The 14143-nt window shown below is 41.0% G+C and overlaps 1 protein-coding gene and 1 long non-coding RNA gene across 7 annotated transcripts in view; one reads left to right on the top strand and one right to left on the bottom strand.

The window, feature by feature from the left end:
• Positions 1–3608: 3608 nt before the first annotated feature.
• Positions 3609–14143, bottom strand: part of LOC140616313 (olfactory receptor 9S13-like) — a 35751-nt gene continuing 25216 nt past the window's right edge. For 2 of the 6 annotated variants that reach the window (XM_072796933.1, XM_072796931.1), the window contains exon 2: positions 3609–4817. In XM_072796933.1, coding sequence (XP_072653034.1) covers positions 3795–4745 — 951 coding nt within the window. In that variant the 5' untranslated portion in view covers positions 4746–4817 and the 3' untranslated portion in view covers positions 3609–3794. Of the gene's footprint in view, positions 4818–11441; positions 12181–14143 lie in introns of those variants that run through there. The other 4 variants (XM_072796935.1, XM_072796930.1, XM_072796929.1 and 1 more) reach the window with 3 other exon arrangements.
• LOC140616318 (uncharacterized) lies at positions 3755–6926 on the top strand. Its single transcript, XR_012016864.1, has 2 exons — positions 3755–4452; positions 6725–6926. It is a non-coding gene; the product is annotated as an uncharacterized lncRNA (long non-coding RNA).

Genomic DNA, 14143 nt, shown 5'->3' with positions numbered 1-14143 from the left:
GAGTCAGTGATACCCCAGTGATTTTTATTTGCAGAATGTGGGAATCTGATCCTAAAATGTGTATCAAAATATGCAAAACCAAGTGTTTCCAAGACATTCTTGAGAAGAGAAACAGCATAGGGGAATTTGCCCTATTGGACAACGACTCATAGCTCACAGTAATGAAACAAGGTTGTGGCAGAGGATAGACCATCTGAGGACGGAACACAACAGAGAGTCTGGAAGTCAACCCCATGATTTTCTAGAAAGCCCATTTACCAAGCAGGTGGGTAGTCTATGGAAAAGTCAGAACACCTAGGACAACTGATAGTCATAGTCTAAACACTGAGATTTGGCTCTTTCCTCATACTAGACACACAAAACAGTCCAGGCTGAACACAGATATAGATTTGAAAGCAAAACAGTGAAGACAATAGAGAAGACACTCATGAACCCAGTGAAGGAAAGCACCTCCCAAATGTCCTGTGCAGGGAGCAAAAAGGACTAAAGCATAAAGGAAATACCTTGTGGATGTAACTACATGAAAATAGAGACAGTCTGCAGAGTGTGTAAAGGCAGAGCACAGCTTGGGAAGGCACACTGCAATACATGAAGGGAAACCACTTGTCTGCACGATATATAAATAATCCTTGACATGCAAGAATAAGACAACCGCGTAGAAATACAGGTGAGAGACTTGTAGAAGTGACACACAGAGGAGAGGAGCCAGATGTGCCATAAATGTTTGAAAATGTGCACAATCCTGCTAATCATCAGGAGAAAGTTCCTGCATTAAAGATGTCCTGCACACCTGCCCAAATGTCTCAAACTAAGCAGAGGGGCAGTAACCAGCAGTGTTGAGGACGGGAGCCACTGGAAGGGAGTGTAAATCAGGACATGTTTGTCATTTTCTACTGATGTGGAGGATCCCCGTCCTCACCTGTGTCTTCACTTTCCCTCTGGAAGTGCGCACAGGTGCACAGGGAGACCGCGGGGAGGCTGTTCTCGGCAGCGTTAGTACCTTAGCTGGACTAGTGAGTTGTGGTGTGTTGTCTGGCGGAGAACTAGACAACAGTAAACAGGAAGCAGCATGATGCTGACCGTGGACTGCAGCCTGAGAACAGCTGCTCATCACAGGTCAGGATCAGGTCACTCACTCTCAGAGCCTGGAATTCCAAGGACAGTTGGTCTCAAGGACCCAAGTCATCCTGTTCAAAACTGCTTGCTCAGGTCCAGGTGGATGAGGTCACCACCAGGAGCCACCCCAGATCCAACCACCCCCTCCCCTGCCCATCCTGGGCTGTGTCCTGACAATCTGCATTGACCCTCCCAGCCTCCACCACACCTGTCAACTCAAGACCCTTCTCACATCTCATATGAATGGCCACCATGGTTTCATAATGAGCTCCAGCCTGTCCATTCCCTGCTTTGTGTCCCACACAGAGATCCCTGGGCAGAGTCACCAAATCCTCCCTCAGGGCATATTGCTACCTAATTCAAATGAGTGACAGCTTCCCCACCAGATGAGGGATCTGGAGAGGAACCCAGAAGGGTCTTATTCAGTGACCTCAGCTCCATCTGGGGACATCATGCTCAGTGATTCTCTGATTCTCTTGTTCTGCCGTGAATGTCTATCTCTCCCTATCCACGTGTGGGTGTGACCAGCTCTCCCATCTCCCCTTGGGCTCTCCATCTCCTTTCTGACGTGACTGAACTGGTCATCAGTTTGCCATCAACAACCTGGTCACACACCCCTCGTAGCTATTGTCCCATCATATTGCAGGTGTTTGTCATGTCTGCCTTCCTACAGAGCCATGAGCTCCCCAGGGCCAGACTTGGTCTACACTATTTCTGCATCCCCACTCCATGGCCATTTCCCTTAGAAGTGTGTGCTCAGTACTCTGGTGAGCTATGGAATTGAGCCTGAGAAGTGTACCTCAGGTCATGAGGGAGCCTGGTGCTGTGATCCTCTGATTATAATGAAAATACGACCCTAATTTGTAATGACTCTGTAGCTGAAGACAGCACTGGCCAGGTCAGGAGTGTGGTCACCCCTTTAGCTGCTGAGGCAAACCCTGAGTACTTACTGTCTACCTACTGCCCGTGCCTCACCTAAACCCATGGTGTCTTTCAAGAACTGGCAAACCTGAGGGATGGCTGTCTTGACTCTAACCATTCCTAGGTGAGAGTCATGACTCATTCAACACACACAGCCAGCACCTGCTCTCCCAGTATCTCCTGACTACTGGCTTAGGTCTGTTCTGATGATAAACAGGTGGGCACCAATACTATCACCCCTTCTCCTTCAGCCTTGGCTTCCCACTCAATGAAGAGAGAGTGAGGGGGGCAGGAAAATACTCTCACGTCATGGGGAGACTCTGGCTGGGTACCCCAAGTTCAGGTTTAAGGAAGCTCCTAGATCTGGGTAGAAGCAGTGGATGGAAGGGTCTTGGCTCACCTCAGATTCCACATGTTGCTTCATCCAGGCAGCAGAGCAAAGACTTGCACTTTGGGGTCACTGTGCTGGGAAGGTGTATCCACCTGCACATCTGGGGCTTGGAACTCTGAATAACCCATTAGGTGAGCTTGTTTGTGTTCTGGCCTCTGCAGTGCACTGGGACTCCCAGTTCTCCTGGGTTTCCCTGTCACCCAGCTGTGTGACCTGCCCTCCCTACAAGGCCAGACAACAAAGCCCAGAAGTTTCTTTGGGCCCCAGAGGGTGATCAGAGAGAAGCATAGAATTTAAGAGCAGACGCTGTGGTCTAGAGTGTACTGTCCTCCCAGGAGTGGTAGATGTGAACTTCTGAACCCAAGTCATTTCATCAACCCTTCCCTCCATCACCTTAGGTGTACATTTCTCCTGTGAGCCCAAATGATCTGACATGAAACAATCTTCACTTAGTCCATGTCTGCTTGCTGTTGGTCTGCGAGCAGCTGAGCCTGATTCACAAGTAGGAGAAGACCACCCTGAATACATTTCTTTTCCTGGACGAGGATCAGTTGGAAGTTGCTTTTCAAATCAAAAAACCAAAATGTGTTAGAAAAATTCAAGCAAATCAAAAGTGTTTGCCATGCAGTGAGGATGCTCATGCTCCTCCATTTACCCCAAACACTGCCCCTACTCTGTGGGTGGTCTGGGTTTCCACCACTTCAACTGTTGGGGGAAAGGTGGCCTCAGGCACATGTGGTGTATTTTAATTAATTTTTTTCTATTACAAGAATGTGATCACACCCCACACGATGTCTGCATTTTAATCTTTTTACCCAATACTGTGCAATCATCACCTTTTTATGACAGTGACATTCTCTTTCCGAGTCTCCAGTGTTCCATTTTGTGGGGGAACCTGGATTTCCTCATTTAATTATGTGATGGCTATTTAGTGTTGAACATTTTTAAGTTTAAATTCAATTAGTCAACATATATCTTGTTTCAGATGTAGTTTTCAGTGATTCATCAGTGGCATATAACACCCACTGCTCATCACATCATGTACCTATTTAATGCTCAACCACCAGTTATCTCATTCCCCACCCTTTCCCATCGAACTGCAGTCATTTTGTTCCTAAAGTGAAGAGTGATTTTTTAAAATTTTATTGGGAAAAGAACAGTTACCCTAAGTTTACCTCTCAACACATTTTTAAGGGCACAATATATTATTTATTGTACATGCAGTATACAGTATATCTCTAAAGTCTGTTTCTCTTGTGTGAGTGAAATTTATGACTGTTAATTAATTAGTCCACCACTCAAAGCCTGGCAATCATGATGCCTCCATCTAACCTGCAGGACACTCTGAATCCCTTTAGCACATCCTTCACAAGGCCATGTGTTTCTGGCCCAGCCTCCACAAGGCCTCCTTCACATCCTTGTTTCGCAGACTGTAGATGAGGGGATTGAGCATTGGGATGACCAGTGTGTAGAAGACAGAGACCACCTTGCCCTGCTCCATGGATTCAATTGCTCCTGGCTGGGCATACATGACAAAGAGAGTCCCAAAAAAGAGAGTCACTGCAGTCATGTGGGAGCCACAGGTAGAGAAGATCTTGCGTCTCCCAGCTCCTGAGCGCATCCTCAGGATGGTCACTGTGATGTAGCCATAGGAGATGAGGATCACAATTGTTACACCCACAATGATGAGCCCACAGATGCCAAACAAGAACAGTTCATTGATGGCCGTGTTGCCACAGGAGAGTTTGAGCAAGGGAGGCACATCACAGAAGAAGTGGTTGATGCGGTTGGAGCTGCAGAATGGGAGGTGGAATGTGAAGCTGGTCTGCACAACAGAGTTGAAGCAGCCTCCACAGTAGGCGCCCAGCACCAGGCGAGTGCAGGCAGACTGGCACATGGTGATGGGGTAACGCAAGGGGTTACAAATGGCCATGAAGCGGTCATAGGCCATGACACCCAGGAGGAAGCATTCAGTTGTTCCCAGCAAGGAGAAAAATAATAACTGGGTGGCACATCCTGCAAAGGTGATGACCTTGGATGAGGAGAAGAAGTTGGCCAGTGCTTTGGGGGCAATGAAAGATGAGTAGCACAAGTCCACAAAGGAGAGGTTCTTGAGGAAGAAGTACATTGGGGAGTGCAGGCGGGCATCCAGAGTGATAACGATGATCATGAGGAAGTTGCCCAGCAGAGTCACCATGTACAGGGCCAGGAACACAGCAAAGAGCAGGGCCTGGGTTTCCAGGCCACCCTCAAATCCCTCCAGCACAAAATCTTGAAAGTAGACCATAGAGAGGTTTTCACTACTGTGGGATGGCATGAGTCTCAGTCCTCCCCAGGGGAATTATACCTCCAGCTTGGGCAGATTAAGTCGGTCAAGCTAAACTTCCTGCTGAGAATATTTAGAAGATAGATAACAACAAAAACAAAATCTCATTGAATGTATAAGAGTGTTAATGGTTTAGTAAAGAGTTACAAAGCAAAATTCAGGATAAACACAAATGGTTAGTTTCTGACCATTTCAATCACCAAAAGTGTATTAAGATATGACCTGACTGGGTATGGTCACCGAGGGGGGCACTTGACAGGATGAGCAAAGGGTGTTATACTCTATATTGGCAAATAGAACTCCAATAAAAAATATACAAATTAATGAAAAAAATAAAAATTGAGGAGTTACTGCAATTAAAATTGAAATTTGGAACCATAAGAAAACCCCAAGAAGGTTCAGATATTGGAGCAACACACTTATAAATTTTATTTAAAGTTATTATTTTTAAAGGATAAATGTGAGACTAAGAATCTTAGTCAAAGTGTAGAAGCAATAAAGGGAGAACATATAGCTTTTTAGAGACTTGGTAGCTAAAATCAGGAACTCAGTGAATGAAATTTAGATATTAGAAATAGCTAAAGAGAAAGTTTGTGAACTAGAATACAGATCAGTAGAAAATATTCAGAGTAAAGCAGTGAGACTCAAAGCCATAGGAAAATTAGAAATGAGGATTGGAGACCAAGTATATAAAGATATGCATACTGTGAGTTACTAAATAAGGGGAAAGAGATAAATAGACTGAATCACAGCTTGAAGAGATAATGGCCATGTATTATCTCAAATGAAAGCTATTATTCTAAAGATACATTAACTCTACCAAATCAAAGCAGGATTTATATAAAGACCCACACTTGGACATATCATAGTAAATGTATTTAGAACCAAAGGAAAAAGAAAAATATTAAAAGCAGTCTGAGAGAAAAGACATCATCACTTCAGGGGTGCCTGAGTGGGGCAGTCAGTTAGGCCTCTGACTCCTGGCTTCTGCTCAGGTTGTGATCTCAGAGTTGTGAGATTGGGCCCCATTTTAGGCGTACATTCAGCACAGAGTCTGCTTGAGGCCCCCCCCTCTCTCCCACTGCTCTTCCCCTAAAATAAATACATTTTTTAAAAGAAGACATATTCGCATCAAAGTATCAACTTAACTTATAAGACTGACAGTTGTCTTACCAGATTAAAAATAATGGAAGCCAAAATAAAAGGAATTGTATTTTCCTTTGCTCAAAGAAAATAATTAACAACTAGAGTTCTACATCTACCCAAATATATCCTTCAAGACTCAAAGTGAATATGACAATAATAGTTTAAGACTTCATACTCCACTTTCAATAATGAATAGAATAACAAAAAAAAAAAGAATAACAAAACTAGGTATCACAAGCAAATAATATATTTGAACATCATTATACACCAAATAGGCCTAACAGGCATATATATGGAGAACACTGTATCCATCAACAGCAGAATACATTCATCTCCAGTTCATGTGGATCACTATCCACGATAGACCATATTTTAGTTCACAAAGCAAGTCTCAATAAATGTTAGATTTAAAGTACACAAAGTATGTTCTCCAAGCAAAATGGAACGAAATTACAATTCAAAACATAAGGCAATTTGGAAAACTTACAAACATGTGGAAGATAACACAATTTTATTTTTATTTTATTATTTTTTCCCATTTTTTGTATTGGAGTTCAATTTGCCAACATATAGCATAACACCCAGTGCTCACCCCACCAAGTCCCCCCTCAGTGCCCATCACCCAGTCACCCCACCCCCTCACCCACCTCCCCTTCTACCACGCCTTATTTGTTTCCTAAATTTAGGTGTCTCTCATGTTTGAGACACCTAACCTCACTGATATTTTCACTAATTTTCTCTCCTTTCCCCTTTAGTCCCTTTCACTAATTTTTATATTTATATATTTTATATTTCAAATGAAAGAGATCATATCATGTTTGCAGATGCAAATAAGCACAGGAAACGTGGGAAGTCTGAAGGAGGTGAGCGGACGATCAGCACCCACGTCCCGGTGGTGACGCTACTAGAGTCACGCGAATGTTATCTTTGGGAGAAATTGGGTGAAGTTTGCAAAGGATCTCCGTGTTACTTCCTATACCTGCGTGTGAAACTACCGTTACTTGAGTAAAGTTTTTAATTACAGAAGCCGCCAGTAGTTCTATGGGGCTTCTCTGGTCTGTCCCACCAACATCTGTGTCGCAACAATACCCTCGATGACTGTAGTTGTAGAGGGAGTCTCAAGGTCAGTAGACTAATTCCTCCAGCTTTATTCTCCTTCGAAACTGTTAGCCGTTCTACTTTTGCCTTTTCATATAAATTTTAGGGTCGTCTTCCCTGTACGTATGGAAACTCTTGCTGCGATTCTGATAGTAATTGCGATAAACATGCATAGCAGTTTGGGGAGGATTAGCCTCTTTGCTGTGCTGACTCCTACCCCTCATGCCCAGCAGATTTCCCCCCCCCCACCCTCCTTCCCCCCCATTTATCTGCACCCTCTCCGAGTCCTGCCGCCAGCACCGCACACTTTCCAGCATGGAAGTTCTACAGTTTGGGTCGAGTACACCTAAACACTTAAAAAATGTTTAGTGTCTTCATATGGTATTTTATTTTTTTATTTTTATTTATTTTTATTTTTTTCTTTTTGATTTGAAAATTTATTTATTTATTCATTCATTCATTTTTAAGTATTTTTTCATTGGAGTTCAATTTGCCAACATATAGCATATGACCCAGTGGTTATCTCGGCAAGTGCCCCTCTCAGTGCCTGTCACCCCGTCACCCCAATCCGCCGCCCACCTCCCCTTCCATCACCCCTTGTTCATTTCCCAGAGGTAGGAGTCTCTCACGTTCTGTCTCCCTCACTGATATTTTCCACTCATTTTCTCTCCTTTCCCCTTTATTCCCTTTCACTGTTTTTTATATTCCCCAAATGAATGAGACCATATAAGGTTTGTCCTTCTCCAATTGACTTACTTCACTCAGCACAATACCCTCCAGTTCCATCCACGTTGAAGCAAATGGTGGGTATTCGTCGTTTTTAATCACTGAGGAATATTCCATTGTGTACATAAACCACATATTCTTTATCCATTCATCTTTCGATGGACACCGAGGCTCCTTCCACAGGGTGGCTATTGTGGACATTGCTGCTAGAAACATCGGGGTGCAGGTGTCCCGGCGTTTCACTGCATCTGTATCTTTGGGGTAAATCCCCAGCAGTGCAATTGCTGGGTCGTAGGGCAGGTCTATTTTTAACTCTTTGAGGAACCTCCACACAGTTTTCCAGAGTGGCTGCACCAGTTCACATTCCCACCAACAGTGCAGGAGGGTTCCCTTTTCTCTGCATCCTCTCCAACATATGTGGTTTTCTGCCTTGTTAATTTTCCCCATTCTCACTGCTGTGAGGTGGGATCTCATGGTGGTTTTGATTTGTATTTCCCTGATGGCAAGTGATGCGGAGCATTTTATCATGTGCATGTTGGCCATGTCTATGTCTTCCTCTGTGAGATTTCTGTTCATGTCTTTTGCCCATTTCATGATTGGATTGTTTGTTTCTTTGCTGTTAAGGTTAATAAGTTCTTATAGATCTTGGATATTAGCCCTTGATTTGATAGGTCATTTGCAAATATCTTCTCCATCTGCAGGTTGTCTTTCAGTTTTGTTGACTGTTTATTTTGCTGTGCAGAAGCTTCTTACCTTAATGAAGTCCCAATAATTCATTTTTGCTTTTGTTTCTCTTGCCTTCATGGATGTATCTTGCAAGAAGTTACTGTGGCCAAGTTCAAAAAGGGTGTTGCCTGTGTTCTCCTCTAGGATTTTGATGGAATCTTGTCTCACATTTAGATCTTTCATCCATTTTGAGTTTATCTTTGTGTCTGGTGCAAGAGAGTGGTCTAGTTTCATTCTTCTGCATGTGGATGTCCAATTTCCCCTGCACCATTTATTGAAGAGACTGTCTTTTTCCAGTGAATAGTCTTTCCTGCTTTTGTCGAATATTAGTTGACCATAAAGTTGAGGGTCCACTTCTGGATTCTCTAATCTGTTCCATTGATCTATGTGTCTGTTTTTATGCCACTACCACACTGTGTTGATGACCACAGCTTTGTAGTATAACCTGAAATCTGGCATTGTGATGCCCCCAGCTATGGTTTTCTTTTTTAAAATTCCCCTGGCTATTTGGAGTCTTTTCTGATTCCACACAAATCTTAAAATAATTTGTTCCAACTCTCTGAAGAAAGTCCATGGTATTTTGATAGGGATTGCATTAAATGTGTAAACTGCCCTGGGTAGCATTGACATTTTCACAATATTAATTCTGCCAATCCATAAGCATGGAACATTTTTCCATCTCTTTGTGTCTTCCTCAATTTCTTTCAGAAGTGTTCTGTAGTTTTTAGGGTAGAGATCCTTTACCTCTTTTGTTAGGTTTATTCCTAGGTATCTTATGCTTTTGGGTGCAGTTGTAAATGGGATTGACTCCTTAATTTCTCTTTTTTCAGTCTCATTGTTAGTGTATAGAAATGCCACTGACTTTTGGGTATTGATTTTGTATCCTGCCACACTGCCAAATTGCTGTATGAGTTCTAGCAATCTTGAGGTGGAGTCTTTGGGTTTTCTATGTACAGTATCATGTCATCTGGGAAGAGGGAGAGTTTGACTTCTTCTTTGCAAATTTGAATGCCTTTTATTTCTTTTTGTTTTCTGATTGCTGAGGCGAGGACTTCTAGTACTAAGTTGAATAGCAGTGGTGAGAGTGGACATCCCTGTCTTGTTCCCAATCTTAGGGGAAAGGCTCCCAGTGCTTCCCCATTGAGAATGACATTTGCTGTGGGCTTTTCGTAGATGGCTTTTAAGATGCTGAGGAATGTTCCCTCTATCTCTACACTCTGAAGAGTTGTATCTTCATTCTCATTAGTTTCCATGAATCTTTTTAATTCTTTCCTAATTTACTGGTTGATCCTTTCATCTTTTAGCAGGATGGTCCTTAACCTCCACGTGTTTGAAATTATTCCAAACTTCTTGTGATCGAGTTCTAGTTTCAAATAATTATGGTCTGAAAATATGCAGGGTACAATCCCAATCTTTTGTTATCGGTTAAGACCTGATTTATGACCCTGTATGTGGTCTATTCTGGTGAAAGTTACATGTGCACTTGAGAAGAATGTGTATTCAGTTGCGTTTGGATGTAAAGTTCTGTAAATATCTGTGAAATGCATCTGGTCCAGTGTATCATTTAAAGCTCTTGTTTCTTTGGAGATGTTGTGCTTAGAAGATCTGTCGATTATAGAAAGCACTGTGTCCAGTTGCCAAGTATAAGTATATTATTATCTAAGTATGTCTTAAATCTGGTTATTTTTTTTTTTAAATCTGGTTATTAATTGATATATTTGACAGCTCCCACCTTCGGGGCATAAATATTCATGATTGTTAGGTCCTCTTGTTGGATAGATCCTTTAAGTATGATATAGTGTCCCTCTTCTTCTCTTACTACAGTCTTTGGGCTAAACTTTAATTTGTCTCATATAAGGATGGCTACCCCTGCTTTCTTTTGAGAACCATTTGAATGGTAAATGGTTCCCCAACCTTTTATTTTCAGGCTGTAGGTGTCCTTACGTCTAAAATGAATCTCTTGTAGAGAGCAAATAGATGGGTCTTGCTTTTTTATCCAGTCTGAAACCCTGTGCCTTTTGATGGGGTCATTAAGCCCATTCACGTTCAGAGTTACTATTGAAAGATATGAATTTAGTGTCATCATGATACCTATTCAGTCCCTGTTTTTGTGGATCATTTCCTTGGACTTCCTCTTTCTTTTACAGCATCCCCCTTAATATTTCTTGCAGAGCTGGTTTGGTAGTCACATATTCTTTCAGTTTCTGCCTATCTTGGAAGCTCTTTATCTCTCCTTCTATTCTGAATGACAGCCTTGCTGGATAAAGTATTCTTGGCTGCATGTTCTTCTCATTTAGGACCCTTTATATATCCTGCCAGCCGTTTATGGCCTGCCAGGTCTCTGTGGAGAGAACTGCTGCTAACCTAATACTTCTCCCCATAAAGGTTAAGGATCTCTTGTCTCTTGCTGCTTTAAGGATCTTCTCCTTATCTTTGGAATTTGCAAGTTTCACTATTAAATGTCGAGGTGTTGAGTGGTTTTTATTGATTTTAAGGGGGGATTTCTGTATCTCCTGGATCATAATGCCTGTTTCCCTTCCCAAGTTAGGGAGGTTCTCAATTATGATTTGTTCAAATACACTTTCTGGTCCTCTGTCTCTGTCAGCGCCCTCTGGAATCCCAATTAAACATAGATTTTTCCTTCAGAGGCTGTCATTTATTTCCCTTAACCTTTCTTCATGATCTTCTATTTTTTTATAAGTTTATTTTTTATTGGTGTTCAATTTGCCAACTTACAGAATAATACCCAGTGCTCATCCCACCAAGTGCCCACCTCAGAGCCCACCACCCAGTCACCCCCACCCCCTGCCCACCCCCCCTGCCCACCACTCCTAGTTCGTATCCCAGAGTTAGGAGTCTCTCATGTTTTGTCTCCCTTTCTGATATTTCCCACTCATTTTTTCTCTTTTCCCCTTTATTCCCTTTCACTAATTTTTATATTCCCCAAATGAATGAGACCATATAATGTTTGTCCTTCTCCGATTGACTTACTTCACTCAGCATAATACCCTCCGGTTCCATCCATGTCGAAGCAAATGGTGGGTATTTGTCGTTTCTAATGGCTGAGGAATATCCCATTGTATACATATACCACATCTTCTTAATCCATTCATCTTTTGATGGACACCGAGGCTCCTTCCACAGTTTGCCTATTGTGGACATTGCTGCTGTAAACATTGGGGTGCAGGTGTCCTGCCACTTCACTGCATCTGTATCTTTGCGGTAAATCCCCAGCAGTGCAATTGCTGGGTCAGGGCAGATCTATTTTTAACTCTTTGAGGAACCTCCACACAGTTTTCCAGAGTGACTGCACCAGGGCGTGATCCTGAAGACCCGGGATTGAGTCCCACGTCAGGCTCCCTGCATGGAGCCTGCTTCTCCCTCTGCCTGTGTCTCTGCCTCTCTCCCTCTCTCTCTGTGTGTCTCTCATGAATAAATAAAAAGAAGATTTCTACCCAATAATTTAACATTCCATGGTAGGAAAGAAAGTAGAATAACAATACAAAACTAAGCTCAAAGCATTTGGAAAAAAATGAAATAATAAATGTTAGAGACAACAAAAGTGAAGTAGAAGAGAGTAAAATAAGGCAGAAAATCAATGACACTAAAATGTAGTTATCTGTAAATTTGTAACCAACTTGACAAACCTTCAGCTAAATTGACCAAAAAAAGTCAGAAGACTTAAATTTCTAAAATCAGAAATGAGAGCAGACACATGACTTCTTCTTTATAGAAATAAATAATAATATTATAAGGACATATTGGAACAATTGCATGCTAACACATTAGATAAAATAGATGAATAAATTCCTGGGAACACTCAAACGAACATAACTGACTCAAGAAGAAATGGAAAATCTGAGCAGACACAGAACAAATAAATTGAGTCAATAGTCAAAAAGGTTTTCTAAAAGAGAAAGGTTCAGGACCTGATGTTGTCAGTGGTGACTTTTACCAGTGAGTACAAAATTTAACACTAGTAGGTCTCAAATTCTAAAAATTAAATAGGACAAAACACTTCCTAATTTATTCCAAAGGACTGTATTGTTTTAAATTGGTGCAAAGGACAAAACACTTCCTAATTTATTCCAAAGGACTGTATTGTTTTAAATTGGTGCAAAGATATTGCAAGAAAATGAAGCTAAAGATCAACATGTCTTACGATTATAGATACAAAAATTCTTATCAAAATACTAGCAAGCTAAATCCAGCAGAACTTCACAGGGAATATACAGTGTAACCAAATGAGAGTTATCCAAGGAATGCAAGAGTGGATAATGTATGAAAATCACTCAATAACACACCATAAAAATGGAATTAAGAGAAAAAAACCCACATTTTCATCTCAGTAGATATAGAAAAACCTCAAACATTGCTGAAAGAATGAAAGACAACTGACATAGATGTAAAGATATCCCATATTCGTGGACTGGAAAACTTACTAATGTCAAGATGTAGTATTTCCCACATTTACATACAGATTCAATGTAATCCCATCAAAATTCCAACTACTGTTTTTTTTTTTTAGCAGATATTGACCCTAAAAAGCCAAAACAATAATCAAAACAACAAAGCAGGAGGAGTAACACTTCCTGATTTCAAAACTGACTGTGAAGGAAAACAGTATTGTGCTTGCACAAGGATAGATATAGGTCAAAGAAATAGAATCATTAATACAGAAATAAACTCACACACCTGCAGTTTTCACAAGGGGGATAAGGGCACCATCCAACAGTGAAAAAAGAGTCTTTGCCACAAATATTGATGAGAAAAATTAATATCCATATGCAAAAGAATGAATTAAGAGCTTTACCTCAAACTACATACAAAATTAACTCAAAATGGACAGAGACCTAAATGCAAGTGCTAAAACTATGAAACTATTAAAGGTGAAAGAGAGATCCGTGTCAATTATTGTGACTTGGGATTAGTCAGCAATTTCTTAAGTATGACATCAAAGTACAGACTACAAAATAGGAGAATTAAACTAAAATAAGAAAATAGATACATTGAACTTTATCAAAATTAAATTCTTGTGCATCAAAGGACACTCTCAAGAAGATGAAGACAAAACCTATATGAAGGTAGATACTTTTGACAAATTACACATATCTAATAAAGATCTAGTATCCGTGGAATATACAGAACTCTTCCAACTCAGCAAAACAAACAAACAAAAAGAAGTCAAATTTTAAAATGGGCAAAGCACTTGCATGGACATTTCTTCAAAAAAAAATGCACAACTGGCCAATAAGTAGAAGATGTTCAATATCTTTAGTCAAGAGGGCAATATGAAACAAAACTACTATGAGATTCCACTTTCCTCATTAGAATAGAAACAATTGTTTTTAACAATAGAGAAGAACAAATGTTGGCGATAATTTGGAAAAATCATAACTCTCATATACTGCAGATACAAATATAAGAGTGGTACAGCCTCTGTAGAAAAGAGTCTCGCCATCCCCCAGAAAGTTAGATGCAGAGTTTCCCTATGACCACCCTAATCCACATGTAGGGATGTGCCCAAGAGAAATGACAATATATGTTCACATAAAAGCCTGTTCACAAATGCGCATAATAGCAATATTTATAATAGCTAAAGGCTAATGGAAGTCAAATATCCATCAAATGGTGAAGTGATAAACAAAATGTTAAATATTCATATACTGAAACAGTCCTCAGACAATAAAGAA

This window comes from Canis lupus, chromosome 24 (genome assembly GCF_048164855.1).
Source record: "Canis lupus baileyi chromosome 24, mCanLup2.hap1, whole genome shotgun sequence".
Taxonomy (NCBI): Eukaryota; Metazoa; Chordata; class Mammalia; order Carnivora; family Canidae; genus Canis; species Canis lupus.
The sequence above is the reverse complement of the archived record's forward strand: the minus strand, read 5'-3'. Positions and strand labels throughout refer to the sequence as shown.